General features: G+C 52.7%; 1 protein-coding gene across 2 annotated transcripts in view; it reads left to right on the top strand.

Annotated features, from left to right (window-relative positions):
* LTBP2 (latent transforming growth factor beta binding protein 2) overlaps positions 1-27,732 on the top strand; it is a gene marked incomplete at its 5' end in the record, with an annotated part of 99,394 nt that overhangs the window by 63,156 nt on the left and 8,506 nt on the right. The window contains 20 exons of one of the 2 annotated variants that reach the window (XM_081047536.1): positions 1,696-1,770; positions 4,927-5,049; positions 8,166-8,330; positions 8,581-8,796; positions 9,904-9,923; positions 11,110-11,149; positions 12,039-12,152; positions 13,238-13,366; positions 14,080-14,208; positions 16,746-16,865; positions 21,696-21,815; positions 22,892-23,014; positions 23,243-23,368; positions 23,819-23,944; positions 24,820-24,942; positions 25,043-25,168; positions 25,598-25,720; positions 26,421-26,552; positions 26,859-26,984; positions 27,557-27,700. In XM_081047536.1, the coding sequence (XP_080903662.1) occupies positions 1,696-1,770; positions 4,927-5,049; positions 8,166-8,330; positions 8,581-8,796; positions 9,904-9,923; positions 11,110-11,149; positions 12,039-12,152; positions 13,238-13,366; positions 14,080-14,208; positions 16,746-16,865; positions 21,696-21,815; positions 22,892-23,014; positions 23,243-23,368; positions 23,819-23,944; positions 24,820-24,942; positions 25,043-25,168; positions 25,598-25,720; positions 26,421-26,552; positions 26,859-26,984; positions 27,557-27,700 (2,400 nt within the window). The remainder of the gene's footprint in view (positions 1-1,695; positions 1,771-4,926; positions 5,050-8,165; positions 8,331-8,580; positions 8,797-9,903; positions 9,924-11,109; positions 11,150-12,038; positions 12,153-13,237; positions 13,367-14,079; positions 14,209-16,745; positions 16,866-21,695; positions 21,816-22,891; positions 23,015-23,242; positions 23,369-23,818; positions 23,945-24,819; positions 24,943-25,042; positions 25,169-25,597; positions 25,721-26,420; positions 26,553-26,858; positions 26,985-27,556; positions 27,701-27,732) is intronic. The other variant, XM_081047537.1, reaches the window with a different exon arrangement.

Here is a 27,732-nt window from a genome sequence, read left to right as displayed (position 1 = left end):
ACCCAAAATGGAGCCCAGAATCCAAAGATCAAGAAGGCTATATGAAATATAGTTTTATCTGCTGTCATTACTAACAAACCTTGCCCAAAGATAGCAGCTAATGACAATCAAAGCTGTATTGATTAGAAAAACATGGAAAAACAAGGAGACACTCAAACTTGGCTGTACAACTGGATGAAAGTATAGCTATTTCTAACATGTCTCTTGGTATTTGCAAGAATCTATTTCAACAATAAAATATATGAAGAACTATCTTTTTGTCAGCCACTAAAGAAAGAATGAGCCAAAGGACATATATTCTCAACAATAAATAACTTTTGAATAAAAATCAACGTTATCACACAACTTTGGAAGTGTAGCCGCTGGTGCTATGACTGCAGGTAAGGTAATGGCGATGCAGAGACCTGGAAATAGAATTCCCTTATCACAGCCTTCATAAGCAAGCTATTGCCACAAAGAAGTCCAAGCCCGAAGAAGGCAGATTGCTACAGGAAGTCATGCAGTTAACTTTATAAGAAAAGACCTTTAAAGTATAATGGTTTCTTTTAGAACTTTGTGTTGGAATAATGTCTGAAAAATCCCTTATACCCCTTGAGAATTGCTGGCTATGCCTTGGCAAAGGAATTGTCAAACTTAAGGATGAGTTTTTCTGTTTTAAACAAAAAGATGGGTTTTCTCCATTTGCCGCCTTTTTCTGGGATGACAGGCGGCTGTCAGTCCTGTTACCTGCTAGAGCTGCAGAAGAAGGTTGCCGTACTACTCTGGCCCTTCGAAGTAATGGAGATTTTCCCCCCAGTTTTATTTAACATAAATATTTTTTTTTCTCTGTAAAGTAAGGGGGGATGTTGTGAAATCAAGGCGGGAAGTGTATCAGCACCAAAATACTGAAAACTATTTCCTCATTATGGGATGGATGCTGTAAACCATCTCCATCTGCACTCTTGAAAAACTTGAAAGCTGGAATTTTATAACTCAATTAGAATTTGTAAGAGCAACTAAGTGACCTCCAGGAAGATGGAAATTTACGAGCCAGATTTCAACAACAGCATCACGTGGTGGGTGAATGTGAGTGAAAAATGAATGTAATGGTTTTGCAAGAGCATTCACTCGTGAGCTTCTTCCATCTCAGAGCTAGGATACTTTGTCAGGTCCTGCAGCATTAAAACCAAGTATCAAAATAAATTGATCCAGGGTGTGAATTGCATCCAGATGTTTAAAAACTAATACAACAACTGCAGTTACATGAGATGTAACCATTAGGAGAAACTCGGTGATGGGCTCAGGGCCTCTCTGTACTAGTTTTTGCAACTTCCTACAAATCTATAATCACTTCTAAAGAAAAAGTTAGAAAAGTAATAACAAAACATGTTCAATCATATGTTATATTGCATTATATTGATATGATTGTATTATATTGATATTGTATTACATTGACATAGAATATATAACTGTCTATAAGATATATAGTTAATTAGTATCATTTTAAAGAGTAAGGTGAGATAAGAGTAACCTGGTGGGAACCAGGGAAGGGATTTCAGCCAAGGAGGCACAGCTGCCCGGGGTGGTGGCTGAGAGACATGGAGCCTCACACCTGCAGGGTGGGCTAGAGAACCAGACTGCACCCCAGCTCCCAGCATGGGTGACAGAGGAGCCCAAGGGCCCTCACCGAGACCTGCCTGTGTCTTTACTCCTCAGCCTCCCCAGTGATTGAAAATGGTCATCTGGAGTGTCCCCAGGGCTACAAGAGACTAAATGTTACTCATTGTCAAGGTAAGGATGACAGGGGCCAAGGCTGGGCTTGGGAAAGGGAAACGGCAGAGATCTGATGATGTAGGGACACCCCCGCCCACCCCCAGACAGGAGAAGCCGTTGATGCTGCCTGAGTGGTCTCTACTAGGTATCTCTAAGCCCCCGTTTGGGGGACTTATGGGAACTGTTGTTTCCAGGGGCTTAAAGAAGTCGGAGGATAGTGATAGATTGACCTGAGAAAGGACCTGGGAGCTGAGCCCATCCCCTCCTCCCCATCTCCACCCACCCCCTCCCAGACCTGGGCCAGGTACCTCTCTAGGGCTGTGTAGTTCCGTGTCTGAGGATGCCAGCCCAGTCTCCACACATCCACTCATCTTCAGGGCTAATCTCCCTGGGATGGGAGGACGTTTGACTCCAGGATGGGAAATCAAGTCAGCCTAAGTTAATGGGGACCTCTGTGGATTTTCCTCAACAAAGCACCTTCAGCTGCTCAGGCGTCCCCCACCTCAACCCACAGCAGGAGGGGGGAGGGGAGGGCACAGTTGGAGGAGAAAAGGACTGTACAGCGCAGACTCTAGCCTTGCTGGCCTAGCTGACAGCTCTGTAAGGTCAGCTGAGGCCCAGGGTACTCTGCATTAGAGAGCCCCTAGAGGGCCAAGGCCCAGGGGCACCTTGGGACAGAGGGGTGGGAAGTAGGTTCAGCTATGGCTTTGTCACTACAGAGGATTCTGGAGGGGGTGGGGAGTACCAGAATGACTGCGGGGTCCTGAAGCCTTCACTGAGGGGACAGCGGCTGCCACTGAGCAGCTCAGGCACTGAGTGGAGAGCCCCTGTTGGCTGTGGCCTGGCAATAGGTCTGATCTGAGCAGGGCCTTCTAGCCGGGGGCTCTGTACGGCGTACTTTGGGTGAAGTTGGGTTGGAGACAAGGGATTGACCCAGATGGCCTCCTAGGGCCTTCTCTCTGAAGGTTTATTCAGGACAAAAAAGTCTAAGGATCCCTGGGGTGACTATGGGATACCATGCCCTAGAGGGAATTTCTGGCCCATGGATAAGAAAAGGTGGACCAGGCAAAAGGGTGGGCCTTTCCCCTAGCCCAGCCTGGGGCAGCCCCCCTGAGTGGTAGTGGGCTGCGGGCCTAGTGGACAGTGGATGTGGGAAGATGTCTATAGTTTTGCCCTTGAAGGGGGCAGTAAGGTCGTTCATACATAAACTGTCCTCAGGGGCCTCTCCTCTTGGAAGGTTTCCCAGCCTGCCAAGGTTAAACTTATTCCCAGAATCTCAAATGAGCTCTTTGCTCTCCCTCCACGGCGGATCCAGTATATAAGATGCCAGGGGGACCTCCAAGATGCCAAGGGGACCGCCCCAGGAGACCATGCCCCTGAAACCTCTACCCTTCCCATGTCTGTGGCCTTGGTCTCCCTGTGCGTGAATGGACCCACTCAACTCTGTACTCACATGCGCCATCCCTCCTCTCTCTCTCCATTCTTCTCTCCCACTTCCACAGGGTAATTTTGGGGTGTTGCTATGAACTGCATACATTGTGCTAGGTTCTATTACACAGGGATGGCTCATACATAGCTGCTGTCCCAGGTGAAGACAGACAACTTAAAAATTACACACCATGAGAAAAGTGCTCTCGATGGAAAGAAGCACTGGGTGCTATGGGATTGCATGGTGGGGGCCGTTCCCAGACTGGAGGCTCGGGGAAGTCTTCAGGTGATACCTGACCTAGACTTATAAAATGTATAGTGTTGGCGAGTCAAAGGGGAGATGGGCATTCCAGGCACAGAAAACAAGTGTACACAAAGGAGTAATTTGGGCTGACTGGAGTAGAGACTGCGTACAGACAGGAGATAACACGGGCATCCCAGGGTCTCCTCAGAGCCAGTACTCACCCACAGGCTTTGGAGAAATGTGGCGGAAGGCCTTGGATACCATGACAGGGTGTAGGGGCTCCGTCTGGGAGCTGATAGGGAGCCCGGAGACTTCTCAAGCAAAGTGGAGGCAAGTCAGATTTGTGTGTAGACATATCGCTCTGGCCACAGTCTGGAAGCAAATGGATCAGGTTCCCTTCCTAGTTCTCCTTCCAGCGGGGCGTCCTGCCGAGGAGTGGTTGGGTCGTCTTTCAGCCCCTTCATTCCTGTGCTCGGTGCCAATTTCCCCAAAGCCAAAGTGAGTGAGCAGACGGCACTGATGATGCTGGGCTGCCAGGTGTGATCTCCTGGCCTTGGAGGTGGGTGCCCTTCACACACCTTTCATGCTCACCATCACTGCTGCCACCATGTCAGCCACAAAGTTTCCATCACCAAGAGGGGCCCTGGCTTCTTGGAGCTTCAAGTGTGAGAGCTGGGATCTGCTCTTGGCACAAAGAAGTTTGGGGCGTGAAACATCTTTGAGATCACAAAGGGAGCTGACATAGCTCCTAGTGTGAGTATTCCCTGGTCTCGGGGGTGCGGGGGGCCTGTCTGAAGCAGGAGAGTTTGAAGGAACTGGAGACATACCCTCCTAACCCTCTGCCCCCAAGCGCCTGCCTCCTCTTTCTTTTTGGGGTCCCTTCATACTGCAGCTCACTGCAGACATGTTCTCCAGACTTTGGGTCCTGCAGAGAAGCTTCAAGATCTCGCAAAGCTGAATAAGAGGGTCTAGACAACACTTTCTCCACCTTCGAACCCCAAATATCCCCTTCTCTGCTTCCTCTGTTTGCCTCCCAGCATGTCACTTACTAGCTGCGTGACTTTGGGCAAGTGACTCTTGGAGCCTCAGTTTCCCCACCTATAAAATGAGGACATGTGGACCTACTTGATAAAATTGTGAGAATTAAATAAGATGTTATATGTAAAGCACCTGGCATGGTACCTGACACATAATAGGAACTCAATAAACATGAGCTCTTAATATTATGATCATTATTACCAGTTATAGGACCAAGTGATTTGAAATTTTTATCTCATTTTATCCTCCTATCTATGATTAGCTGGTAGTTACTATTATTATCCCCATTTTACAGATCAGGAAACTGAGGCACAGAGAGAGGGATCACACATAATAAATGACAGCTCTCTTATCGTTGTCCTTTCATTTGGGGAAAGTATTTGAAGATCTCTGCCCCAGCCTTGCCCCACCCCCCATCAGGCCTCGGTGGGGCGGGCGCCTGGTCATCTTTTCCATCCCTGCAGATATCAATGAGTGCCTGACCCTGGGCCTGTGTAAGGACTCGGAGTGCGTGAACACCAGGGGCAGCTACCTATGCACCTGCAGGCCTGGCCTCATGCTGGATCCATCAAGAAGCCGCTGTGTGTGTGAGTGCTGGTGGGGCCCAGGGGTGGGGGACACTGGGAGGAAAGATGGGACCCTCAGCATCCACAGGCTGGGCCCAGAGCAGAAATTTCCACCAGGCCCCATCCCAGGGCCCAGTGTCAAAAACTCAAGCTGGAACTGGGCCCAATGTACAATAATGGATCTGTTTCCTGCTGCTGGAACGGAGACAGTTACTACTTCACTTTTGGCTTTAGGCATTTCTTTGGGGACTTTGCAGTTTGAGGTTTTCTACTTTGTCTAATCATTTCTGTCCTACCTGTTGCCTCATTTACTTTGAGGGAATGTGTGTTGCCTCTGCTCTAATATCTGGCTGAGCAGCGGCTGCCTCTTCTAGAGCCTGAGCTTAGCAGCCTGGTCACTTAGCTGCAGACCTTTCTCGAGGGGTCTGTCTCTAGCATGAATGGCACTGCTGCCCCAGCCCCGGGGATTTTCCGTAATCCTGTGGTCTCTTGCGGTTTTGAATGTGTCTCGGCACCCATGAACACATACGTGTCACAAGTCGTATTAGCATCATGTCAGCGTGCGCATGCGTGTACACACCCAGGCAGCTGTTTCCAGTGACCTCTGTGGTTTCCAGCTGGGAAAGGCCCAGGCTGACAGACCCAACCCCCATGTCAGAGCGGACGCCATGGCCCAGACAGGGCTTTCCTGGGGCAGGGAGACCTGACCAGAGCTGAATAAAACCAGTCCCCACTGGCCCCTGCAAAATGATAGCCCAGGTCAGCCACCTCCACTCAGCAAAGCTCCCTCAAGCTATCTAAGCCCTCAACCTGCAAACTGCCGGGTCTGAGATCACAGAATGAACACGACACCAGCGCCACCCAGAGGAAGCATCCCATTTGAAGGGAGGAGTCGATCCACCGTGTGTCTCCAGGGAGAGGACACAGTAAGAGTCTTAGGAGTGGGCACCCACAGAGTCAGTGTGCCCAGAGTAGGGAGAACATGTCAGGTCACTCTTGGGAAGACCTCCTGGTGACGAGACATGTAATCAAGTCCCTGATGAGCATACAGCCCTTCCTTCTCTCCACCCCCACCCCCACTGAAAATTCCTTTATCAAGCAGGTGTGTTTAATGTCTGAGGTGACATATTTATTAGTGCCAAAAAGAGACCTTTAGTATAGGAAAGCAGAGATGGCCCTTGGCTGTTCTTTATTTTTTTCTCCTTCCCTAATGTTATCCGCTCCAGTCTCCTCTGATGATTCATCTCCCTGGAAGTAAGAGGGGGCAGGCTCAAAGTTTCTCTTCCCTTCATTTCTGGGCTTTGCCCTCTTCCCTGTCACCTGACCAGGGCGAGTAGAGCAATCTACAAGGGTTCCTCTAGGCTGGGCCGCCTCCTAATATTCTCAGCTAGGTCACCTCTACCCTCCTGCTCCAAAGGACAGAGCCCTTGCATACAATATCCCAAGGGAAGTGGCAGCTGGAGGCAGGTTTGCCCCTGGACACCCAGGTTCATGGACTGACTGATAACTGACCTTTGTGTAGCACATGACCTTTGACAAGGCATTTTCTCATATATCACTCACTGTAAAGAAAGTTTATTAGTCAGGAGTCTTTGGGTTGCAAGTGACAGAATCTCAACTCAAACCACCATAAACAAATATAATGAATTCATCTACACAACTAGGAAGGCCAGAGCTACCGTGTTTACCTGAAAATAAGACCTAACTGGAAAAGAAGCCCTAGCATGATTGTTCAGGATGGGGACATCCCCTGAGCATAAGCCCTAATGCGTCTTTTGGAGCAAAAATTAATATAAGACCCGGTCTTCTTTTCGGGGAAACACAGTAGGTGTTCCTTGGACTTGACCAGATCCAGGCTTCCCCAGTGTCACGAGGATGTTTCTTGCTCTAGTGTTTCCTCTGTGTCGGTTTCATAGTTCTTTGAAAGGTGGCCACCAGACACTCCAGGCCGACATCTCCCAGCCTTGCAAACTCAATTTTTTTGAAAAATTAAAAGCACCTCTTTTCTAAAAATCCAGGAAAAGTCCCCAAACTGATGATTACCATTGGGCCTAATTGTCAAGAGCTCATCCCTGACCCGAGCGCTGTGACCAGGGGAAGGGGCTGTACTTTTTCAGCCAGGAAGTGGGGTCAGCCTCCACTCCAATCACATGAACCAAAGCTGGGGGATAGAATGGATCCCATAGCAAAATGAGGGTGCTGTTATCAGAATATGGGGGCACAGGTGCCAGACAGGCAGAAATACAGTCTTCTACTATCCACGGAATCATCACCTTATTTCACACATAAAGAAGGTAAAGCCCAGGGAGGTCATGTAGCTCATGGTGAAGCAGGGATTTGAACTTGGGCTGCTCAGTCCTGACCAGGACTCCCCAGAGTCATCAGTTCCTGAGCTGTAAGTGTTGCCCTCTTTACCCCATGCCTCGTCCCCTTGTCCAGACTTCTTAGGATTTCAGTCTCTTCCACCAAGGCCTGGCCTCCTCATCTTCTGTTGAGCTAATTTACAAGAGAATAGTCTGTAATATTTACCAGCAAGGGGACAATGGTTGTAGCATTGTTATTATAGAAACCCCGCCCAGCTTGCCCTCACTCTGGTCCACCAGAGTTTGATTCGTGTATCTAGTCATCTATCCATTGATCCAACAGCATTTACTGAATAGCTGCCTGCTCCAGATGCCGTGTAGGGTGCCTTGGTTACAAAGATGACCAAGATAGGGTCCCTGTCCTCAAAGCTGCCCATCAGGCCTTTGGTTCTTATCTTGTCTCATCTCCCCAAGAAGACTATGGTCCCCAGAGCACACTGCTGCCCACTCACCCCCATGCTGGGCTTTAGTAGACACTTATAAACTCAGCACCTGGAGACAAGCAGGTACCTCCCTATTTCCTGCTCTCAGGTTCTCCACATGAATGGGAGTCAAGGGTATCCTCAAACAGGTAACATAAGAAGGTGCTAAAGTGTTCCACTGCAGCTGTTCCTCCTAACATTCTTGTGAGCATTGTCAGGGCCCCAAACTTCCGCACTGAGAGTTGGGCCAGGCCAATCCCAGTGCACGCGATGCCTCCATCCTCAGCTTTCCCTCCTATGCTTTCCTCTCCTGCTGGCTACCTGCCATCCCCACCTGCTGTGTCTGTTGCAGCGGACAAGGCTGTGTCCATGCAGCAGGGGCTGTGCTACAGGTCGCTGGGGCCCGGCATCTGTGCCCTGCCTTTGGCCCAGAGGATCACCAAGCAGATATGCTGCTGCAGCCGAGTGGGCAAAGCATGGGGCAGCAAGTGTGAGAAATGCCCCCTGCCTGGCACAGGTAACCCTCTGTTTCCCTCTCAGCTCTGGGCATCAAGGGGCTTCCTCCAAGGGCCATTTCCCCCCACCTGTCCCTAACCTTCATCCAGAAGACCCTACTCTTTCTTCTGGCTCAATTCCTTAACCCAACCTGGAGTCCCTCCCTCCTTGCTGCCACAGTAGCTTTGTTCTCCAAAGGGAGGGAAGGGATGGTGCTGGGGTCCTGCAGGAACAGCATCTCTCAGCGTGTCCTCTGACTGTCGATCTTGCAGAGGCCTTCAGGGAGATCTGCCCTGCTGGCCATGGCTACACCTATTCGAGCTCAGACATCCGCCTGACGGTGAGGAAAGCCGAGGAGGAGGAACTGGCCAGGCCCTTATGGGAGCAAGGACAGAAGAGCAATGGGACCCTGCCTGAGACAGCAGAGAGGCAGCCACTCCGGGCAGCCACTGGCACTTGGCTGGAGGCCAGAACCACCCCTGACAAGGGTATTTGGTCTGGGGGAGATGCCTGAGGGATTACCCTTCCCCTTGGGTTACAGCATGTCAAAGAGCTTATCCTGGTTGCATGGCATCTCCTCTCCAAAGGGAGTTTACAGCAGCAGCACCCAGCCCTGGGAACCTGCTCTCCTGGCCTGGCATGACGGGAAAGCCTCACCCCCTTCCTCGTCCATATGCAGTTAGGAGGTGCCCACATCCCATGAAGTTGCTGGTGGAGGTGGGAGAGGTCAGCAGGAGTCCTCACTCCAGCTGATCACTCCAGGCCTTTCCATGCCCTGCCCCAGACCTTGCATCTTCGGAGGCTGGTACATGCTGCAAGGCCTGAAGAGCTGGCAGGTGGACGCCGGGGGTCTGAGTGCCTTAGATCCCCTTTCCTGGCCTTCGAGTCAAAACACTAACTCCAGCTCAACTGCCTTAGGCCCAGGAGGCCTGCAGCTTGGAAGAGACTGGGCTTATGGCATCCCCAGCAGGTGGCCTGGGAAATCATGCAGAAAGCATGCTCAAGTTACTGGTAGCAGAGAGCAGGAGGCCAAGGATATATTAGGACAAGGAGAACTAAGTGATGGCCAAAATTGCTCCAGGAATCTGGAACAGACAGATGGAGATGTCAGGACAGAGCCTTAGTTGTCATGGAAACTAGACCTGGGGCACGCAGGGAGCAGATCCTCTCCTTCCTAGAACTATTCCCCTGGCCTATAACCCAGAGTGAGAGGCAGAGTGACCCAATGTGGCTGGGAGGCTTGGCAAGGAGGAGGTGGCAGTGTAAGAAGGAGGGTTACAGCCAGGACTGATGGGGGACTAGCCTGGGAGCGGGTGGGACTCTTGTCACCAGAAGCCTTAAAGGGAGCAGGAGGTTTCCTCTCACCAAGTGAATCACCTCGTAGGCCCTCCAAACCTGGGATTTTGGAATCTGTAGTGGCCAGTCCCAGCAGGGCGGGAGGGGCAGAGGCAGGCAAGAACCCCAGCACTTTCCATTGCTGACCTGCGAGGGACAAGGTCAAGAGGTCATGATTGAACCAGCCCTGGCAGTGGGTGGAGGGGAGAAGGCAGCCAGACTGTTCTCACTGAGCTCATGCTCTCACCTTTCTTTCCTAGGTGACTCTCAGGCTGGCCAGGTAAGTGAGTCCTCCCACAAGGGAGTTGGGCAAGCATGGCAGAGAGTGGAATCTGGTAGCCACTGGGCCACTGGGCCGTGTCCCATGAGGGAGGAAAGGGAGAAGGATGGAGTACATGTAGGATTTTACTTGGAGAAATGCTAAAGTGGGAGGGTTACTCCAAACACCTCGTTTTACCCTAAAGGAAGCAATAACAACAGCTCCTGTTTATCCAGTAGCTTCTATGCTCTCTTTGGGATGGTTTGGGGCTCCCTTCAGAAGGGAAGCAGGAATGTGTCCTGTTAGTCCTGGCCGTCATTCAAACACTGTGGATGAGGTCTAGAACTAGTTGTGGATTAATTTCAGATTTGGCACTTTCTGAGCTTGATTTGCTTAAATCTCAAGGTCTCCTCTGAGAGTGGCTCGTGGGGAAATAGAAGCCTAGTTGTACATAGCCTGAAACCCCCTCACTGAGAAAGGGGGATCCCACTCCCTTCCCTGTACCCAGGAGTCCGCTGTAAAACACTGAGTGACCTCCTAGAAAAACATTCCAGAAGAGTGAATCAGCTTCTTCCTTCTCTAGTCTGCCAATCCCTTCCCTGTCCCCTGCCCCTCCAACCTACATACCTAACTGTCCCCAAACACTGTTTTTCCAATGAGCTTTTTTCTCCCTGGAGAACCACATGTTGTCCTGCCAGACCGAAGTTCTACTTCTGTGTCCTGACAGCCTCAAGCCATGCTCCTGCTCCTCTGTCATCCTCTGCCCATGCTCCTTGTCCAGGTTCCCACGGTTTATCTGCCTCTGTGGGCTGTGCTGAGGGACACCGGGTGTGGCCTAGGGTCCTGGCTTCCCCACACTGGACCCTAGGTAGGCAGTGAAAGTCTGGAGCTTCTGTTGCTGTATCTGAGCTCACAGCATTGATATACTTGGTGCTATGACACTGAGATGGCACATGACATATACATCAGCTCATTTAATCATTATAACCTACTATCATGGGAAAGTTGAGAAGATTAAAACAGTGAACATAAAGCACCCAGCAAAATGCCCAGCATGTAGTAAAAATTCATCCATGGCAGGAATGCATGAAAATATGAGTGAGTGATTTGGATGGGAAACCTGGAGACAGGAGTGAGGGTGGCAGAAGGGAGAGTGTCATGGGGGTGACAGAGGAGCCAAGAGTGACATTCTCCCGTTTCTGTGCAGGTCACACCCAGTGTTACCCAAGTACCTGCCTGGGTCCCAGGTGAGTCCCTCTTCCTAGCAGCTCCCAGGAAACAGAAAAGGGAGGGAAGGAGAGACCTTCATCTAGTAGTGGAGTTAGTTCACCTGAGCTGATACACAGAGCTCAAGTCAGGTGAGGTCGTGGATGACGGTGTGACATGCGGATATTTTTCTGGGCGCCCTATACACCTAAGGAGGTCAGCGAAGAACAGTAATGCTATGCAAATATTTCCCTACCACAGCATTCTGTCTGCACTTCATAGTGCCACTCAGCATAGAAAGGAGACCAAGAAGAAAGCACTAGCTGGCTGGTCATGTTCCCGGAGCCCTTTGCCAGTGGCCTACCCTCCCTTGGGAACAGTGAGGGCTCTGCAGAGCCCAGCTTACCAGTCACTGGGGTTGGAGACAGGGAGCTGCTCCAAAGTCAGAAAGCTGAACTTCCACTTCCTGTATGGTCAAACGGACACTAATACCTGCCCTGCTGCCTCCCAAGGCAGATGAGATGTTCACGTTCATGGCAGAGCTCTGGAAGCTGTAAAGTGCTTTGCAAACAGGGAGAAGAATGCTGAAGTGGGAACCAGGAGACCTGGCTTTGGCTCTGTGTCCAGCAAGCTAGGTGGCCTTGGACAAGTGGCCATTTCTGAGAGTTTCCGTCTCCTTGCTGGTAAAATGGAGCCAGAGACTGGATGAGCTCTGAGACCCATTATAGCACTCACATTCTCTGACTTTATTTGGAGCCAGGTCAAGTTTCAGGAGGCTAGGAGGCAGAAGTAGTTCTAGGCTCCACCCATGGCTCTTGGAGTCCTAACGGCAGAGAAGGGAAGGGCCACTGCCAGCATCTCTGGATGGAATACGGTCCAGGACTGGAAGGCAGGCAGCCGCGGCACATCTGCTCCCTCTCCCCTCTGCAGGAGATGCCACAGGACAACCAACACCGCCACTACCTGGACAGGGGATTACAGAGACCCAGGAAACAGAGCAAGTGACCACCCCCACCAACGTGTTGGTGACCTTGGGTTCCCCAGGTACCTACTGCTGGCCCCATGAGGTGTGACTGCCCAGAGCCAACTCCATGGCCTCTCAACGCGATGAACAGTATCCAGTGAACTCCTGCCCACGCTCAGTGCCCCCGGCCTCGCCTCAGAGAGCACAGGGCGCCCTAGTGAACACGGAGTCCTTTCTGGAGCACTGTTCCAGACAGGAAGAGAAACAGAAGGGACTCCTGGGGGTGGGTCTTACTCAGAGGGGCCTTCCAGGACAATCCAGGGGTCTTCTTAAGGAAAGGGAGCATGCAGAGCCTCCAGGAGCCTGGCTCTCCCAGGCTACTGAGCCTGAGTCGGCTGAGGACCCTGGCAGTGGGCAGCCCCCTGCCCACGAGGAGGGCCAACTTTCAGGAAGGAACTGGTTCTAGTTCTCAAGGTTGTTTAACTGCCTGAAAGCCTGCGTCCACCCCTCTGGCCCACTACAATGGTGAGGGGGTGCCGTGTGGGGAGATCCCTGGCAAATCCACCTTGCTCTGGAATGTGCATTCCTCAGAGACTCATTGTCTGGGGACTTGGTTCCCGAGAAGCAAGGCCGCATTGCCTCTGCGGCCCCCTGTGCATGTGTGAGCTCACATGTGCCCACACTAGGGGCTCGCTGATCTCTTAACCCCACAGGCTGAGGCCACCTTAGGAGAGGGGGTATGTCTGGATTGGCTCTGGCAAAAGAAGGGCCCTGCAGCCTGATGGAACGGTCAGAGTGTGGGTGGGTGGAGGTTTGAGCCTTCCAGGCCTGAACCAAGACGTCCCGCTGCCCGCTCCGAGGACCTCTCCTCTGGGCTCAGTGCACTGCTCTAGGGAGTGTTCTGCTCTCCCCTCTGCCTGGCAAGCAGTGTGAGCTGGGTGAAAGGGCTCGGCTCAGGAGTCTGAGTCTGACAAGGAAAATGCACCTGGAAATGACAAGGAAAATACTACATAGATAGGGGAGGGCCCAGCTAAGAGGGGGATGAGGTTTCTCTGGCTCCTTTGAGACCCTTGTGCCCTGTCCCCCAAACTCTTCCCACCCCACTCCACTGCCTTTGCCCATCCCCGATTCTTCCATAACCCCTGCTTCGCTCTGCCTCCCACAGATATTGACAGATGTGCCTCTGGAGCCAATAACATCTGTGGCCCCGGAACCTGTGTGAGCCTCTCCGCTGGCTACAGATGCATCTGCAATCCGGGCTACCGACTGCACCCCAGCCAGGCCTACTGCATGGGTATTTACTCATGGCCTGGGCTTGGATGGGAGCAGAGCTGGGAAACAGAGTCAGGAGAACAGGCAGCAGAATGTCCATGCAGCGCTGTGCGGTTGGTGGGTTTAGGAGGGGAGCAGTCACTATGGACAAAGCTAACCTTAGCCTTGGGGAGACCAGTCTCTAGAAGCACCGTCCAATGAGTCTCCAGGACTCCAGAAGAGTTGAAAGCCACCCCAGGGATCCCCGACTGGTGCCTGGGGGCCTCAGCTCTGAGCTTAGTCCACCACCCACACTGGCCATCCCACTGCCTGCAGGGCAGCCCGAGACCTGCCCTCATTGTAAATGTCTCCACCAGGGCATCCCGGGGGACAGGTTTGGGACCAAGACAGCATCACATGTGGGCCTGATCCCTCCTCCCATCCAGTACTACTGTGCAAAGTAGACACCTCCGCTGTGCCTTGAAGGAGAAAGGAAGTGATCATGGGGCCACTGGGGGAGGGGCCGTGGGGCAGGGAGGAGGTGCAGGGGGGCAGCCGCCGGGGCCCTTGGTGCCCAAATGGGCCAACTTTGTGGCTCCAAGCCTTAGAGATGTTTCATCTCTCTGGCCTGCTTTACTCCCTCATCCCCTCCTTGGCTCGCAGCACCGTGCCCAGTGCAGCCTTAGCATGGACAGTTTGCTAGCAGGTGCCCAAGCAAGACCTCCCTGACCTCCCTCCCCATCTCCCACTGCCCAGATGACAACGAGTGTCTGAGGAATCCCTGCGCAGGAAGAGGACGTTGTGTCAACAGCATGGGCTCCTACTCCTGCCTCTGCTACCCTGGCTACACGCCAGCCACCTCCGGGACCACGCCGCAATGCCAAGGTAAGCCCTTGCCCCTGACATGGGCACAGAACCCCACAGATCGTGTTGGGGTGGAAGAAGATCCAGGCACTCACAGCACCCGGTCACCATGCTGCAGCGTGAGGGAGTTAAAGGGGCTGTGGGGACCAGCAGCAGGGCTCTGACCTGCACCTGGGAGGAAGCTGACCTACCCTGAGACCGGAAGGAGAGGGAGGAATCTGAAAAGCAGCAACATTCACAAAAACTCCAAGGAATTGTGGCCGAAGCCAAGAGTGTGAGGGTCCAGGGACATGGCTAGGGAGAAAAACTAAAAGCCAGACTCCCGAATTCTGAGTGACAAGGAGCTGCTTTCATTTTGGGTAAAGAGGGCAAGCCGTGAGGACGATGTCTGGGACACCTGGCTGACTGGGGAGCCAGCATGGCTTTGCACAAGGAGCATGGGTCCTCGGCAGCAATAGAGATGCCTGCAAGGCTTTGAACTTCCCTGGGAAGCTCTGCATGAACAACTGGGTAAAAATGCTTCCGACACAAACCTTTATATGCAGAATTTATACTGCCATACCTACATGGTTGCAAACGTTCACAAAGAATATGATGCAGCACTTTCCAAGCAGGGCCTTAAGACTCACAACCCAGTTGGATCCTTCACCTGGAGAATGGCACTGTTGTTCTTGGGACTCACAGTGTGTTTCTGGGATGGGCAGCCCAGAAACGGGCCTCTCCTGGAAGCCAAGGCAGCTGGGTATCCTCCCATTGCCAGGGTGCCCTTGGGTTCTAATTTCCTAAAGGTCTGGTCTGCAGAGACCAAAACCATCCAGGTCTTTTCACCTGATCGTGGGGGCAAGGGAAGCAAAGGAAGCAAACCCACCTACCTTAACCGAAGAATGGGAGACTTGTATGAATCATTCACTCAGCACTCCAGCACTGAGCGTCTATGTGCCAGGTGCTGTGTAAGCTCTGGGGGTAGTGTGATGAGTAAGCATGAATTGGCCCTGTGGGGGGAGGAAGCAACTGTTTCTGTATAGAAGAATGCGGGAAGGTTTCCCCAAGGGGGTGTTTGAGCCGGGACAGAATAAATAGTAGCTACCACTTAATGAACACTTACTACATGCCAGCACTGTCCTAAGCACTTTATTACATGAAGCTTACCACCCCAACACCATACAGTAGAAATCCTTGTCCCCATTTTATAGGTTAGCAAACTGAGGCTCAGATTGGTGAATTTAAACCCCAAACTAGCTCACACCTAGTTGACAAAGCTGGAAACAGAATCAAAGTCCCAAAGCATGGTTTGCTTCCAACCACATATTCCTTTATGTGCAGGGTGAAGGACCAGAGGGAGCAGAAGGTATTCCAGGGAAAGGGAACCATTTCTGCAGAAAGCAGAGTAGTGAACAGGCCTGGCATGTGCTGGGAATAATGATAAATCCAGTGTGATGGAGCGTGGGGTATGTGGAGGAAGTGGCAGGGGCTGAGGCCAGTTGTGAAGAGTCTTGAGTGCCAGGCTGAAGTGTTTGGACGCTGGCCCGCAGGCAGTGGCAGCCAGTAGAGGTCTGTAAGCAGAGGGTGGTGATGCAGTCAGCTGGCTTTCAGGAAGGTGACTCAGGCAGCAGTCCTCAGAACAGGCTGGAGTTAGCAAGGGAAGAGGCTGTGGGCCAGGGGCTTCTCCGGGCTTCGCGGCCTCGGAGGTGTTGTGGGCCAGAGGCACTGCTCTCTGTAGGCCCAGCTGGAGGTGCTGGCCCGGGACCAGCAGTGGCTCCTCCAGGTGGTCCAGACAAGGGGTTCCACTGCGTGCCAGCCTGGGTATCCGGGATGTCTCTGCCAGACCAAACAGAGAGGAGGAGGGAGGGAGCTCAAGGTCAGCACTCAGTGCTTCTCCCAGTGGGGCCTGGCCGCTGCTTTATGATGCCTCATCCAGGATAACATCCACTTTCTAAATTTTGCCAGTCTCATAAAACGATCCCATTATTTTAATTATTTACTTTGTTTTTAATTTATGGATGATGTCATTAATTTACATATAATTCATTAATATTAATCATTACAATCTCTAGAATTCCAGTGATATCATTGGTTAATATAAATTATTTGAATGTTAAATATTTACAGTAACAGTTACACTTTACTAATAAGTATGAGCATCTCTACGTAGGTTAACTGTTGGGTGTCCTTACCTGGAAATTGCTTGTTGCCGTCTTTTGCTCCCTGACCTTTAAGAAGGCCCTTGAGAACTCTAGGAGCAGACCAACCCAGGGGGATGTGTTGGGGTCAGGAGGGCAATGTTGCTGGCCTCCTCAGATCACGGGCCGCTGCCTGAAGACGGGAGGTATGAGACAACAACTGTGAGGGTCCTCATGGGCCCCAAAAGTAGCCTCCCTCGGAGAAAGGAACTCGGGAGTTTGCCAGGGCCTGAGCTAGGTCAGTCTCAGACCTGGTATAGGAGCCCCTGCCACTCATGGCTACAGCCGGAATGCCTTCCCCGCCTGGGCCTCAGCTTGGGATGCCCAGGACCCCCTGCAGGGCTGGTCTCAACTCAGGCCTTTTGTGTGTGTTCACAGACATAGACGAGTGTGAGCAGCCAGAGGCGTGCCACAAGGGGCGGTGCACCAACACAGAGGGCTCCTACCACTGCCGATGTGACCAGGGCTACATCATGGTCAGGAAGGGACACTGCCAAGGTAAGGACCTGAGTCTGCGCCACCTTCTCCTTGTCCCTCGCCACACACCGGTTGCCCCCAACGCCCCTTCCAGCTTGTCCCTGACTGGGCCTCTTGATGTGGAGCCCACTCCTATGGCGAGAGACCTGTCTGGGAATTCTTGGGCCCTTCCATTCCCTCAGTGACATTTTGGCCCTCCTGTCTGTCCCCTGAAGCAAGGAACACAAGCAACTTACGCACATGAGACCCTGGGAACATTCCCTCTGGACACTCGTGCCCCTCACTTTAAGTCATAGCACTCTCCTTGTTTGGAGAGGAGGAATCAGCCTATCAGGGAGGTGACTGGAGCCTCGGCCTTGGCCTTGTTGCTAAAGCTTTTAGGCTGTGAGCTTCTTAGGAGGGGACCATATCCTTAGATGAGCCATGATAATTGTCTATGCATTGGACACCCCAACAAATGATAGTTGAATGAATGAGTGCTAGTTGAATGAATGAGCCTCAATCCTTGCTCCCTTTCCTAAGCAAAAGTGGCTGTGACATTGCTAACTGGTCACCTCACAGCCTCACAGACTGTCTTGCACCTGCCACCTCCTGGCAACTCTGCCACTACCACCTTCCTGCCAGGCTGGAGTGTCAAATGCTTACAAAAGGCCTGGGTTCTATGCTCCCAAGACTGTCTGAGACTAGAATAAATGAGGGTAAATCAAGGCTCTTTCTGAAGAGAAATCCTGCTCTGGACCCGAGGGCCAGCCTCCTCGCAGACTCCAGGTTTTTCCTGGACAGGACTTGCTTGGATTCAGAGGGTCCTAGAGGTGAGGAGTGAGCTTGTGTGCCTTGTGACGGGCAAGTCCTCTTCCCAATGTCACTACTACAGAAGCAAAGTCCGGAGTCCTAGAAGGTCCTAGCACCGGGGAGAGGTGGCTGGGGTGGCAAGACAGACAGCTCTCTGTCTGCACACACCCTCACCCCGCATGTCACCTTCCCTTCTCAATACTTCCCTCTTGGGGCTCCCCCTTTAAAACTCAAGCCTAAGATGATCAGAGCCGGAACCCCTTTTCCTCGTGAGCGTGAGAGAGGCAGAAAGCCTGGTATTTTCCAGGAGAATGGAGAGTAAAGGGAGTGAGCATTTGGTCGGGGCCTACGAGCAGCCAGGTATTGTGCTACCTGACAGGTTACCTCATTTTGGCATCACATTATGAAGCTGACATAAGACTGCATTAGAAAGAAAAGCAAAATGAAAAGAAATCAACCAAAACATTACCAGGATATTAAAAAGAACCAGTCTATGTTCAGGGCACAGGCTCTGGCAGAGACGGGCCTGGGTTTGGCTCTTGTCTCAATTTCTGAAAATGGAAACCGCAACGCGCATCTCAGAGGCTCACGTGAGGACGGAATAAGCTAAGACATACAATGCACACATACAGACCCTAAGTGAATAGGGCTAGTATGACTATCTGAGGGCTCCATTCTTTTTCACATCTCGACTCCCCCTGTGCCCCAGACCATGCTTCTGGATTGTCCCCTTCCCCTCTGGAGGAAAGGTTCCCGACACACCTGGGCTGGGAGGTCAGGCTGTTCCTGGCCCAGGGCAGACACTCTGAGTCTGTTGAAAGAAAGACTGACACAGCCTGCACTCTTCTCCAGATTTCCGTCGGTAACCACAGGCCCAGCCTGTCACCCTGGGAGCCCGGTCAATTTCCTCTCTCTCTTTTTTCTTTCTCCAACTAAGAAACCACTTTCTCCACTAAACTCAAAATCTCTGGTGAAAGGCCTGAGTGGTCTGGATAGCGGCCCATCCAAAGTCTCAATGGCATTTCCGTCGTACCAGGAATCTGGGTTCCCACAGAAAGGGCTTAGATTCTCCTGCAGGCTGCCAGGGCTTTACTGTCCCCACCCCCACCCCCACCCCATATCCAAGGTGACCTGAGCTTCTGGCCCCTGACTGAGCGCCCTCCCCTCCTTGTGCTTTCACAAGGTGCAGAAGCTAGTACCCTTACGTTTTCTCATGCACAGACTGAAGTGCTGGTAGAGACGCTCCAGAATCCTCGTACAGACAGCAGGTCGGCAAGCTGGTCCCTGGGGTGACTGTTTCCATGGGTCTTCTGGGGTCTCTTCAGCAGCCTCACGTGAGGAGGATGTGGTGTCTTAATCACATGGTCTCATTCTTTGGTCAGCAAACATTGGCTGAATGCCAGCTGTGTCCCAGCCGTGGGCTAGGAATATAGCAATAAGTAAGAATGATAGCTCCTGCCCCTGACGCCGAGGGTAAAACCTACCAAAACATGCCAGGATCTTAGCATTAAAAATCAAACCCTAGACTAGGCAGAAAACTCTGGCTCCAGTCCAGGCACCAAGGGGTTGGGAGAACAGCCTCAGGATATCTGGTGAGGTTAGATCCAGTGCCTTTAACACGGACTGGTTAGGAGTGGACTCCACTTCATCCAGATCTTTATCTGGCTCCTTCTGATTGGTTTAGCTAGCGGCTCCCATGCAGAAGCGGCCTCCCCTGGCTCAGGGCTGCTCTGAGCTTCTGCTCTTCTTCTCCCACTTGCTGACAGACCTCTCACGTGTGATAATCTCTGACTGGGACTCTGGTTTGAAGAAGGAAACCAGCAGTGGTGTGCCAGGAGAGAATAGGTTATGCGGCATTAACAAACAGCCCTAATCTCAGTGACTCAGAATAGCGCAAACTTATATCTGACCAAGGCCGTATGTCCATCATGGGTCAACTGGTGCCCTCCCCGACATTTCCTCACTCTAGAACCAGGCTAAAGGAATAGCCAACATCTTGAAAGTGGCTAGTCTCCATGGAAGAAAGAAATAGCACTCTGCAGGGTTGTACGCAATTATATGCTTTGGTCCATAAATCACACATGGCATATATCTACTCACAGCTCACTGGCCGGCACTAGTCCAAAGCAGAGAGCTGGAATATTTAGTGAACAGCATTAGGACTACAAGTGTCCTAAGGCCCAGCATAAGACATTCCGTGCACCACCTCCACATAAGTGCCCAGAACATTTGGGGGAGGACAGACCCCAGGGCGCTTTGCTGCTGGTAAATCTCATCTCCTTCCTACACTAACTGATCCCCACAGGAGAGGCCCCAAAACTAATTTTTTTTTCCTCCGTGTGATCTTAGAGGAGGATCCTTGCCTCCTCCTTATTCTCCTTCTCTTCATCCCAAAGTCTCGCTTCCCTGAATCAAAGATTGCTTATCTTTCCTAATATCTTTGCTCAGCCTCCTTCCGGTACCTCAGCCAAGGTCAGCAGGATGTGGTACTGATGCTTTCTTCTGGGAGGCCAAAGTTCGCAGTCCTAGATCTTTCATTCCCTCCATCTCTGTCTCATTCTCTCCATCTCTGTCTTTACAGAAGCACTTAGAATAGTTTAGTGTGGTGTCACCACAACCCAACTCATGGCTCTTGGCTGCCCTCTTTCCGATGAGCCTTATCTCAGATGAACCTCATCCTAAGATTACCTAGGAGTTCTGGGTGTCTCCTTGCAAATACCCACCTGACTAACCATCTGCCCTGTGAATGTCTTCCTCTTCTGGACCCTCAGCGTGAAGTTTTGGTCTTGAGAGGGCCCGGTTCCCTGGACAGAGGACTTTGATGTAGGCCAAATGACTCAGGGGAGACTCATTTTCACCATCCACCCATAGAACAGGGCCCATGCTCTGTTCCATAATGACAGCTGCTGGCTTTAGTCCCTTTGCAATAAGCCTGTGTTCTGACCCTTGGCCCTGCCTCCTGCATTTCCTCCATGGGGCTGAGTAAGTCTTCCGGTTGGGCAGTCGGGCCTCTGAACCTGCATAACCGGGTGGACTTCCTCCAAAAGAATGACAATGACCCACTTAGGAACAATAGACCCTCCTGTTTCCTCTGGAGCTCGGTGGATCTGTGTGTCACGAGTAATGACTGGGAGCCTCAACGCTGGGCCAGAGGAGCACAGCGTCCTCTTGCAGCCCTGACCCAGAGTTTAGTCCCTGTGTTAGGACCTCCCTCGCTCAGCCAGTTCCCCTGGGTGCCTTGGATATGGACTCCCCAAGATGCCAGGTCCCATTGGAAAAGAACCCTGCCTGCAGCTCCTGGGAACAAGATCTCCATGCTCCTCTTTATTGTCTTTGTCCCAGGACTGCTGTTCCTCTCCCTCCATGGACCCCCTCTTCCCCTGCTTGTCCTGTTGGTACTGAGGCTCATCCTTTATGGTTGACTTTCCTGGATCTCACCAGAGTGGGTGCTGGGAGCCCTATATGGTTCTTGGATTGAAGAAGAGTCTGCCCTCCAGCAGAGAAACTATGCCAGTGTCCACCCTTCTCTCTGCATCAATCTCAGGACTGGTCTTGGCCACATCCAAGATTGGGGGTCATCCTCGGTCCTCATTTTCTGGTGCAAGGAAACCCATTTTGCCTTCATTGCCTAGCTGGTGATCTATTCTGGGGCCTGCTGTTCCAAGTATGTACAATCCCAGTAATTGTCACTACTTGTAAAGAAACAGGAGTTCACCAAGGGAGATATGAAGGCCGTTCCCAAAAATCCTGCTCATGAAGTAGAGCTCTCTCACCCTCCCACAGCTCATGGTAACCACATCCTCTCACACCCACCCAGGGTGTCTCCCTTTCTAAAGTTCTTCCATCTCTCTTCCATCTTTGTCCAGGACAGTGGGTGGAAGGTGGAGTAGGGAACACAGGACAACACTCACTTTTTCCTAGTTTCCGTCTGTATAGAAACTGGAATCCCTCCCTCTGCACAACCAAGGGCAGGGTCAGGGATTTGCTTCTTCACAGACCCACCCATGTGCTGTGGTTCCCAAGGGATGGATGACCAAGGGAGGGGATGTTGTTTTGCAGATATTGATGAATGCCGTCACCCTGGCACCTGCCCTGATGGGAAATGCGTCAACTCCCCCGGATCCTACACTTGTCTGGCCTGTGAGGAGGGTTACAGGGGCCAGAGCGGGAGCTGTGTAGGTGAGGACTGCTTGCCAAGGCCCTGAGAGGACTATCTGACCTTGGGACCTCTGGTTAAGCCCACACACAGGGAGAGAAAGAGGTGGGCAGAGGGAAGTGTCTTGGAGGCTGTTGTTCTCCATGATCCGGCCAGGTTCCCGGATGACCTTGGGCATGAGATGGGTAAGCTTCAGTTGCTGGTGCTCTGCCCTCGGAACCAGTTGGGTGCGGGTCCCCTTGGCTTCTTGGCCATATCTGTCCAGAAGCTATAGTACAAAGTCCCGGAAGCTTCTGTGGCTGGCTCCTGCTGGTTAGAGTGAAGTGACAAGCATCGTAGGAAGAGGCTGACGCTGGTGTTGAGATGTAGCAGCCAGACCCCAATCTGGTTTCCAGGGAGGAGGGTCTTCTACTTTTCTTCCTCTCAACAGCAGTGTCTAAACAGCAACACTGACGGAGCAGTGGGTGCTCTTCTCCTTCCACAGGGGGCTGCATGGCAGCTGTAGGAGGAATGTTCTTTCGCCTGCGCCCCCGCAGAAAGAAGGGTCAGGGGTTCAGAATGTCAGGAAGGACTGAGTTGTGAATAGACGCTTTGAGGCCTGGAGAGGGCAGACATTTCCCAGGCCCTTGACACTGCCACTCATCTACCCAGGCATTGCTTGGCCTTTTTCTGCTTTGCCCACTCACCTACTGAAGCTGGTTGTTAGGCTGCGAACATGAGACCATTCTAAGTTGGTTGGCAGGGAGGGGGCCAGAGAGGTTCAGACCCACTGTAAGATGAGTCAAGGGTCTTGCACACTTTACTGCAGGTGTCCTCAGGTGGGCCAAAGCAGCCCCAGGGCTGGGGGACCTGGCCCCCTTTTCTAGGATGTATGCAGCGTGCTCTGTGTTAACTGAAGTGAGCTGGCCGGGGAGGGCACCCTGCCCTGCATAAGTGGGAGGTGTCAGGCGCGGGGATGTCCTCATGGCTTTCCCAGCGTGGCCTATTGCTCCTCTGAATAGTGATTCCTGGGCCTCATGATTGAGATGCTGTAAGCCTGATGAAGGGGCTGCAGGAAGGAGAGGAGGCCAGCCCACCATCTTGGACTTCTCTCCCACAGATGTGAATGAGTGTCTCACCCCTGGGGTCTGTGCCCATGGAAGATGCATCAACCTGGAGGGCTCCTTTAGATGCTCTTGTGAGCAGGGCTATGAGCTCACCTCAGAGGAGAAGGGCTGCCAAGGTACGACGATGCTGGAGCGCCCTTGCTCTGCAGCAAACCAGCCTGTATCTCCTTCCTCCCGCACACACACTCCTAATCTACCCCCGGCCCCGCACCCCTAACCATGTGGACCTGAGACATCACTGCCAAGACCTTTCCTTTGCCCAATCTCTGCCTACCTGTCAGTCCCTGCTGTCCCCACATATCTGTCCTGTAGAGTCCCACACAGAACTCAATGGCCTGTTTCAGATGTCAACGAATGTTCCAGCCGGTCCTCGTGCCCCACGGGCCTTTGCCTCAACACTGAGGGCTCCTTCGCCTGCTCAGCCTGCGAAAGTGGGTACTGGGTGAATGAAGACGGCACTGCCTGTGAAGGTAACCCTGGGGAAGGGGTTGGCAGAGAGGGACAAAGAATATCGGCCCTCTTACCTTCCAAGAACTCTCCGTTTGTCCCCTAGCTTTGGACTGATGCAAAGGGCCTCCAGGCTAGGCTAGAGGACCCTATACATGACGTGGTCCCAAAAAGAGCTTCTGTTATCATAGTCCCAAAGTTTAGAGGTGAAGACCGAAAGAAAAGGCAGTCACAGAGACGAGAGGGAAGCTGACAGTGGAGTTGCCCCAGGAGCATCCGGGGGAGAGGGTGCTGGGGTTGGCCTAGAGAAGGTCCACAGCCAGGGCTTGCCCTTCCCCAGGGCCCTGGAGAGAGTTCTCTAAGCTCCCTAAGCTCTCTAAGAGAGGGAGGCCAGAGGCGTAGGGAGGTTCCTGCCTTGCCCGGTGAAGGGCACCCTCCCAAGCCCCGGAGTGACTGACTGCTGTCTGCCCCAGACCTGGACGAGTGTGCCTTTCCGGGAGTCTGCCCCTCAGGAGTCTGCACCAACACTGCTGGCTCCTTCTCCTGCAGGGACTGCGACCAGGGCTACCGGCCCAGCCCCCTGGGCCACACCTGTGAAGGTGAGAGCCCCCCTGCAGGTGAGGAGAGCACAGATGGGATATGGGACACTAAGCCGTCACCCTCCCAGAAGGGAGTGGCCAGGGCACAGCAGGGGCTGTTTCCAGACCAGGGGACCCTCTGTCCAGCTTGGATGGTGGCTAGCTGGGACACTTATTCTCACCCCTCCCCCACAGGACTTGGAAAGGCGACTGCAGATCTGGGTCTAAGGGGCAATGAGCCATTGGATCACAGGCTTCATTGTGCACCGGCACCAATGGGGTAGTTTGTCTGACATGCAGCTTCCTGGGCCTGTCCCAGACGTGCTAAATTAACTTCTCTTGGGGGCAAGAGAGGTTGGGATCTGTTTTCTAACAAGTTCCCCAACAGTTCCTCATCAGGGTGGGTGCTGGGACGGTATTTTGAAAAACACTGGCCTATACCAGGCAATCTGTAGGCCAACTTGAAAAATCTGGTTTCTGTTACCTTCTCAGTTTCCCTGTATCTGTTTCCTGGGTTTGGTTCTCATCTGTTTTCCTATTGCTTCTCAGTAAAATCTAAGCCATCTCAGCCAGAAAGGCAGTGGGGTTTGGCCAGCCTAGCCATGGTGGCTGGGAGAGCCCGAGTGTGCCCAAGGTGGGCATAGTGTGGGAAACTGGAAAAGCTCAGCCAGAGGCAGGGAGGCCTGCTGAGCCGGAGCAACAGTGGAGGGAGCTGCAGGCATCCTGCTCCCCAAAGCCTGCCCCCCCAGCTCCTCCAAACTATGCTGCTTCATAAGGGATGATGCTCCTTGATGCCAGACTCCTCAGGCAGGTGACAGGTCCTCTGGAGTCCTCCCCATCGCCCTGTCCTTGGGAGGTGCTGCCAGTAGCTTCTTTCCTCCTGTGTGCCTCTGCAGATGTGGATGAGTGTGAAGACCTCCAGAGCAGCTGCCTGGGAGGCGAGTGCAAAAACATGGCTGGCTCCTACCAGTGCCTCTGCCCCCGGGGTTTCCAGCTGGTCAATGGCACCGTGTGTGAGGGTGAGTTGCTCAGGTCACCCCACCAGGGAATGGAGGCAGTGAGTATATGGGGAGGTGGGAGCATCCCCAGGAGACCCCGCTGCCTGTCTTCTCCCTGCAGATGTGGACGAGTGTGTGGGAGACGAGTACTGCGCACCCCATGGCGAGTGCCTCAACAGCCAGGGGTCCTTCTTCTGTCTCTGCGCACCGGGCTTTGCCAGCGCAGAGGGAGGCACCAGCTGCCTGGGTGAGAAGCTAGCGTGGCCATGTCCACTTGCCAGCAGCAGGGGGTGCTAGAGGCTATGTCTAGAGTACTGAAATAAAATTCTCCTGGTCCCACCCGAGGTTAGGAAGATGGGAGGCTGACAGTGATGAGAGGGAGCCAAGTGTCAGGGCGGGACCCTTGCACCAGGGTCTCTCTATGCTGTCTACAGCAGGCACTTGCCCTCTGAGCTCTCTGAGTGTCACCCTTCTCCCCTTGACAGAGCCCTAGTTCCAGGGCTCCTCCCCCAGCCTGGCCTGGGGCTTCCAGCTCTGAACTCTTCCTCAGATCTCCCAGCCCTTTCCTACCCTGAGCCACTCCCTGGCCCCCTGGGGGCTACTTAGGGCCCAGAGGAAGCTGCACAGGGCCCTAGGGACCCATGGCCGGGTCTGCTGACAGGCGTCTCTGTTCTAGATGTGGACGAGTGTGCAGTCAAAGACTGGTGTTTGGGAGGGAGCTGTGTCAACACTGAGGGCTCCTTCAACTGTCTGTGTGAAACTGGCTTCCAGCCCTCCCCAGAGAGCGGGGAGTGTGTGGGTAAGGGTGCCAGGGTGGGGGAGTGGACAGGGCTCTGCCCATTTCTGACCACCTCAACCCCTGCCTGGTCTTCGGCTCCCTGGGACCAAGAACTGCAGCTTTCAGGAAGCAGAGCACTTTCCACAGATTAATCATCCAATAGAGAATGCATTTGTTGAGCCTCTGCTGACTAAGGGACTGTGCGAGGATGACAAAAATGAAGACAATCATAATCCTCATGCTAGCAGAGCACACTATCAAGTTTTTAAAGCCAAACTGATTCAATAGACATTTATTAAAAACCTGCTAGGTTCAATGTCTTTTTGCTAGGACAAATAGACAGTTATGGGCAATCTTGAAATTGAGCAAGAGAGACAGTTATGAAGACAACTTTCTGTAATACACTTTGGTGAAGGTTTTATTTATATAAAGAGAAGTATAAAGAGCTCTGATGTAGGGAAGAGAGGGTGGGGGAAAGGAGTGTCACAAAAGGCTAAGGGCTCAGTGCTTTCTTAAATAGCACAGAACTCTCTTTTAGACATTCATCCCTGCTGGGTCAGGGAAATGATTCTGAACCTGGGGTTCTGGGGTTGAGATAAGCACAATAATGCCGAATAGATCAAGGGCAGCATGGTTGTGGGCATCACCTTTTAATGGCAGAGAGGTGGGGCCAGAGCCGTGACCTGGCCACTTCTGTCCCCTCTCATGGCTCTGGGGACAGATATTGACGAGTGTGAGGACTACGGAGCACCCGTGTGTGGGGCCTGGAGGTGTGAGAACAGCCCTGGCTCCTACCGCTGTGTTCTGGGCTGCCCGCCTGGCTTCCACATGGCCCCGACTGGAGACTGCATTGGTGAGTAGGGAGGAAGTGTCAGACATGGGAATGCTGAGGACACCTACTTTCATGTATCCAGCTAGCAACTATTTTCTCCCGAGGACACTATGTTTGCAACTGAAGTTTTGAAGTTTTTTATATATTCCATACAGCGGGGCTTACACAAAAATTGAAGAGGAATGTTAATGTTACAGTTTTCTTGTTCTGTTTTCGAGTTACTTTTCACAGATCTTAGTGTTAATAGACCAAATAAATAAGTGTTCCCAGCAAATAAAGGGAGCAAGTGAGAGCACCCCCTACACTCTTGTCTCCACTGTCCTGCAGACATAGACGAGTGTGCCAATGACACTGTGTGTGGGAGTCATGGCTTCTGCGACAACACCGAAGGCTCCTTCCGCTGCCTCTGTGACCAGGGCTTCGAGACCTCGTCCTCCGGCTGGGAGTGCGTTGGTGAGAAGCCTGCGGGCTAGCTGGGTGTGGGCCAGGGAACGGCAGGCCCTCGGGCCCTTTTTCCCATCTCCACCGATGTTGGCTGTCCTGGATAGAAGCCCTAGGGCCCTCCTCCTGAAATGTTCATGCCCTCACGGCTCCATAATGGGTCCTCGTAGAATGGGCGAGGAAGGGAGATTTCAGCTCCACCCTACCGCTGGCACCTTGGCCAGGTTGGTAGGGAAAGCGTGGCCACATCCTACCAGCAGGGGGAACAAACACATCAATGATGGCTCAGACCCTTCTCCAGAGACCACAGTGTCAACCGGCGAGTTCCGAGAATGTGCACAGGGCGGAATCCTTCCTCTGTCCATTTAGTGGCCCTTGTCTGTCACCCTTCTCCTTCTCTCTCCATTCCCATGCCCTCTGTCCACCTGTACCTCCTTCCTGCTATCTCATACCCACTTCTGCTCTTTCCCTGAGACCTAGCCTCTTCCTTTTGGGAGGATGAATGTTGGCCCACCATACTGGAGGCAGGGAGGGGGCCTGGGCTGCCTCTCCTCCGCCCATGAGCCTGTCCTTATGCCTGGCAGACGTGAACGAGTGTGAGCTCATGCTGGCGGTGTGTGGGGCGGCACTCTGTGAAAACGTGGAGGGCTCTTTCCTGTGCCTCTGTGCCAGCGACCTGGAGGAGTACGACACTCAGGAGGGGCGCTGCCGCCCCCGGGTGGCTGGAGGTGAGCACGCCCCGTAGGCTAGCCAGCCACGA

This window comes from Rhinolophus hipposideros (assembly GCF_964194185.1).
Source record: "Rhinolophus hipposideros genome assembly, chromosome: 5".
Taxonomy (NCBI): domain Eukaryota; kingdom Metazoa; phylum Chordata; class Mammalia; order Chiroptera; family Rhinolophidae; genus Rhinolophus; species Rhinolophus hipposideros.
Note: the sequence above shows the minus strand (reverse complement) of the source record. Positions and strands in the feature narration are given on the sequence as shown.